The sequence below is a fragment of the Benincasa hispida genome, chromosome 6, assembly GCF_009727055.1.
Source record: "Benincasa hispida cultivar B227 chromosome 6, ASM972705v1, whole genome shotgun sequence".
NCBI classification, from domain to species: Eukaryota; Viridiplantae; Streptophyta; class Magnoliopsida; order Cucurbitales; family Cucurbitaceae; genus Benincasa; species Benincasa hispida.
The window spans coordinates 38747013-38752816 of NC_052354.1; the positions used below are offsets into that span (position 1 = coordinate 38747013).

General features: G+C 35.2%; 1 protein-coding gene across 1 annotated transcript; it reads left to right on the forward strand.

Annotated features, from left to right (window-relative positions):
- Nucleotides 1–2414: 2414 nt before the first annotated feature.
- LOC120079227 ((R)-mandelonitrile lyase 1-like) lies at nt 2415–5264 on the forward strand. The gene is made up of 4 exons (XM_039033387.1): nt 2415–2508; nt 2596–3243; nt 3453–4299; nt 5219–5264. Exons 1-4 carry the CDS (start codon nt 2415–2417, stop codon nt 5262–5264), a joined length of 1635 nt encoding a protein of 544 aa, XP_038889315.1.
- The last annotated feature ends 540 nt before the right edge of the window (nt 5265–5804 follow it).

Sequence of the window (5804 nt, forward strand, 5' to 3'; positions counted from 1 at the left end):
ATATTAGAAAGTGTCAATGTGTGTAATAGAGCCAATTTAAGATATAGTCATACGTTTGCTATCAGCAACATAAATGGGGGGAACTAATTTTTGTAAAAGTAGGTGTAGTCATAAGAAAAATGTTAGATGTCATAGGATTACAACAAGCAGAATCAATAAGCCACTGATTACCTGGGAAGACTGTAAGGGTGGAGGAATTATATGAAATTGCCTGTTTTAGTAAGTCCTATAGACCACTCATCTGAAAACTAGGCGAGGAAGGGTTGGGACCAGTAGACGAGGCAACAGCAGCAACAAAGAAAGGACTAGTTTTAGGAGGATTCCTTGATTTTGGAGAATGTCTTGGAGGTAGAGGTGGTCACATGAGACAATTGCCCAGAATATGGCCACAGTTGTGACAGTACCTGCACTTTTTTTCTCAGTTAATCAACAAACTTGTGCCCAGAGAGCTTGCAATTCTTACAAACGAGAGCACCAAAAGTGTTGTGCATATGAATACTTGCGAGAACAACCTCAGATTGCCTGGAGGGAGCAATGGCAAGTCATTTTTCCTCAAACAGGATTTCTTTAATTGTCGTATCGAATGAAGGTAAAGGACTGCGATGTAGCAAAGCAGCATGAATCAATTCATATTATGGAAAAAGCCCTATAAGGACTTTAATAAGACGAAGATGATCTGTACTAATTTTAGCCTTATCCAACTATGTCCAAATTGGTTGAAGAATTGTCAAGAATTGATTAACTGATTGGTCTGTATCCTGATTGAGATTAACAAGTATGTGAAATTGGTAATAATGAGCCAATCCAACAGATTGAGAGCGCATAGACAGAAAATCCCACAAACTTTTAGCATCATCAAATGCATTAAACTGAACACGAATGGCAGGAATCGATGTATTACCTAGCCAAGTGATAATCTAATGATTCTTACTTTCTCAATCTTCTGACCGTTCGATAAATTTATTATCGTCTTTATGGTTGTCTTAACTAACTTGGAAATATCACTGATAATTTTGAGCCATAACTTGCACCCAATTAGGAAACTTTTCACCTCATGGGCCCAAGTAAGATAATTGGTCCCATCAAGAATAGTGCTAATAGAGCGAAACACATGGTCTTTCTCCATTTTGACGAACGCAACTCGACTCAGTTAGGAGAACACAAAGTAAATCAACTTGGCAGCTCGGCTCAACTCGGCTTGACTCGGCTATGCGGTTCGGCTCACTGACAACAGGTTGCAACATAAATCACGGCGGCAGGCTCAAATGAAAATCAGATTGGGGAAAATTGGTAGATATGAAGAAGGATCGTCTACAACACAACTGGACAGATCAGACGCAGCTGAACACGACTGAAGAGAACAAACATGGATGCACTCAGGTTGATCGTCGTTGGTGGATGTAGCTAGACAGATCAGTAGTCGTGGAGGTAGAGCATAATTTCTTGACGACGGACATGATTTAGAGGCAAAAGCCGGCAGGCGTTGAACTCAGTGGACACGGTTCCTGGGCAGATTAGAAAGATGGGAAGGATGCAACTGGACTGGAAGGAGCAGAAGGGGCGGTTGTTTTGTTTTTGGAAGGGGCGACAAGGAGACCGATGAGATTTTCACTTTGGGCTTCCGCCATGGATGAAAAAAGAAGTGATCCGATTGAGTTGCAGGTACTAGCCTAAGGAATCGATATCAGAGGCAGGCGACAGGAAAAAGCAAAGCAAAGAGGAACAAAGACAAGGCTCTCATAAAATTTATTTGAAAGTCAGAGGGGCGGCTGGCCTAGCGGAAAAAAAACAAGGCTCTGATACCATGTTACGATGTATTCAATCAAACGTACAATTTCCACATACATGAGAGTATGGGGGGTTTAAATACAGAATCTACAAATTATAATTAGGACCTAAAGACTTTCTCTAACTCAATTGATTGACCATAAAATACGTTGACTATAATATACATTCACATAATACATTCATTCAATGTGTAACCACCTACACAAAAACAATAAATTGATATCTAAATTCGAAGAGTCGTGTCCCGAAGATTGAAGGGTATCACATTTTTATCCATTGATCATATTCATATAAGAGTGGATACGTTGTCAATATGTATAACCACTTGCACCCAATGAATTGTGACTCGTCGATATAAGATTGCACTTCTATTGTTCTAATATCACTCAATAGACACTAAATGAAAAGTCATACACTAAAGATGGAAGGGCAAAATAGTTATTTACTAAATTTGTAGGGGAAAGGAATGTAAAAATTTTCCTACTTCCCCTTTTGATATAATATTGATTATATTCAAAATTAAGAGTCAAACTTTGTATCTATATAAATGTATATACCAATACAGTTTCATAAACTGGAGGGAACAAACTTGTATCCCCACATTCAGCTTTTGAAAAGTGAAAACCATGGAGCATTCTAGGAGCACCATTCTCATACTCAGCCTGATGATATCTATATTTCACTTGGGACTTCTCTCCTCACATGCTATTCCCAACCAAGGTAAAATTAATTTGCCTCTCAAATTACAAACTATTTGTCTCTTAATTAATAGATTCTTGTTGGTCTGATATATATATAATTTTTAAGATGTTGGCTACATGAAGTTTGTACACAGTGCTACCGATTTACCAGCAAAAGAAGAATATGACTACATAATTATAGGCGGAGGAACGGCAGGCTGCCCATTATCTTCAACGTTATCATCAAAATTCTCAGTCCTCCTTTTGGAAAGAGGTAGTGACCCCAACAAGTATCCTTCTGTGTTGAATGAACAAGGTCTATTGAATGCTTTTGCCGCTGAAGATGATGGCAAAAATCCCTTCCAACACTTCATCTCTGAGGATGGTGTAGAAAACATAAGAGGGCGGGTCCTTGGTGGCGGAAGCATGGTTAATGTTGGCTTTTACTCGCGTGGACATCAACAGTTCTTTGAAACTGCAGGTGTTGATTGGGACATGGAATTGGTGGAGAAGGCTTATCAATGGGTTGAAGAGACTGTGGTATCTCAACCAATTTTGAATGCTTGGCAATCTGCTTTTAGAAGTGCGTCATTGGATGCTGGTGTTGTCCCTGATAATGGGTTTGATCTCAGGCATCGTGTGGGAACTAAAATTGGAGGCTCTATCTTTGACAACAAAGGAAACAGACATGGAGCTGTGGAGCTTCTCAATAAGGCTAATCCCACAAACATTAAAGTTGGAATTGAAGCCACAGTCCAAAGAATCCTCTTCTCAGGTTAGTCCTCGTAAATATTCAATTTAAATTACATTTTGTATGGATCGATCTGCTTAGAAATGTTTTCAAATTCCAAGATTTTAAAAGATGAAGATGATTTCAGATTCTTACGTTTGAAATGAAACTTATTTAAAATTATTTTCTATTGTTATTATTTTGTTTGGATGCTCATGAATACAGTACTGAATTTTCATTCTGAACTCATATAGGCTTATCTGCACGTGGAGTTTTGTATTCTGATTCAAAAGGGAAGTTACATAGAGCATTCATTCGCAAGGAAGGTGAGATAATTGTAAGTGCAGGAGCCGTTGGAAGCCCTCAACTTCTCCTTCTAAGTGGGGTTGGCCCAAAATCTCATCTTTCATCCTTAAAACTACCTGTCGTCCTCCACCAACCGTATGTCGGTGAATTCATGTCGGACAATCCCCGTTTTGGGACAAACATCATCCTTCCATTCCAATTGGTTCCTTCCTCTGTAAAAGTTGTTGGAATTTTACAAGACAATATCTATATACAATCATTTGCTAGCCCTTCACCATTTTTTGCTCCACCATCTTTCAGTCTTCTTCCTCCTCAATTCAATTCCATTGTCCCCAGCTTAGCCATGTTTGTTGGAAAATTCTCGGAGGTTCATTCTGAAGGCTCACTCCGATTGAATTCCTCCACTAATGTGAAGAAGAGTCCCATTGTTCGATTCAATTATTATTCACATCCTGATGATCTTGCTCGATGTGTTAAAGGAGTAAGAAAAATGGGAGATTTGCTTAAAACCCAAACCATGGAAAAGATTAAGACCCATGATTTGGAGGGTAATAAAGGATTTCAGTTTTTGGGGCTTCCTTTGCCGGAAAATTTGTCTAATGATAGCTCCGTTGAAGAATATTGTCAAAAAACGGTGACTACTTATTGGCATTATCATGGAGGATGTTTGGTCGGAAAAGTTGTAGACGGTAATTATAAAGTCATCGGAATAGAAAATTTGCGTGTTGTTGATGGCTCAACTTTCTGTGATTCACCGGGAACTAATCCTATGGCCACCCTCATGATGCTTGGCCGGTAAGTTCTTACATTTTACATATAGTAGTTTCTGTTTTCAAATCATTTTGGTTATAAATTGCTAGTTTAATCCTGGTTGAGTAGATTATGTATTTATTTATTTATTTATTTTAATTTGAAAGGTGTCTAATAAATTTTATCTTGTCTTTGACTAATTAACTCTAAAAGTTTACAAATGTACGATGTAAAGTCTAAGATTATTATTTTTTTAAAAAATGTCTAGTAGGTAAGAAACCTATTAAACGAATTTATAATTATAGACCTTTATTCATTAGACACATTTGAAATTCGTAAACTTATTAGATTTAAAAAAAGAAAAATGTAGACCACTTCTTGAAAATCATTTGGTTTTTTAAAATTATGATGGTTTTTCTACTACTTCTTTATGCTGGTTTTCATTTTTTTTTTGTAACTAAACATTTGGTTTATCAACATTTAAAAAAAAAAAATTAGTTTCAAAACTTGTTTGATTTTTAAAAGCACCCCTAAAAAAATAGATAAAAAAAAATTAATAGATGAAAATAGTTTGTAAATTTAATTTTTAAAAATTAAAAATTAAGAAATATTACATTAGGTCCTATTAAAAAATAAACTCAGACTTATATAATATTCATAATTATACAAATTCGAGGACTAAACTTATAATTTAACATAAAACTTTCCCTTCGATATGCGTTGACTTTCTAAATTGATTTTTTAATCCTCAAAACCCATTTAGGACTTGGAACTAATTTAGAAAAGGAAAAGCTATTAACAAAGGCTTGGAGTTTTCTTTTAAAATAATAATAACAACAACAGTCAACAACATATATTATTTTCTTATAAACATAGCTGATGTTAAGGACTAGCTGTACTTGTGATTTTATTTCAATATTCTCTTTTATTTCTATGAACTAAAAATTTCAAAATAATTTTGCAGATATGTTGGCCTTAAGGTACTGCAACAAAGATCGAGTGTCAACTAAGAGAGGCCAATTATTGCTTTACATTCTTGTTCGTCGGGGTGTATGTATCTTTTTTCTTTTTTAATTTTAAAACTATATGTGTTTTATGATAATTGTTATTTATTTTTCGTTTTTCATATTTTCAGTTTTGGTTTTTTTTTTTTTTTTTTTTTTAAATTTCCACTTTTTAGGTTCTCTAACAAGTAACAACATGAATAAACTTATAGTTTTATCAATTTTTACTCATAAAACAGGGCTGGCTTCAAAACGTAAAACTCATTATCAGCTAATATCGTCGCCTGCAAAAGAAACTAACAAATAATTTGAATTTAGGGATGTTCCTACGATGAAAACCATGTAAAACACTCCCAATATGATCTCATTTTCTGCTACAATTACCAAGTGAGTGATAATCTAACATAAACAATTACACAAATTTCCAATTAACAGAAATGTTTGCGTCTAAATAAGATTAGTGGCATATCCAGAATTTCATGTTTGGGATATAAATTTATACAAAATTAAATGTTTAGCTTATGGACATTTAGATTTTTTTTTTCT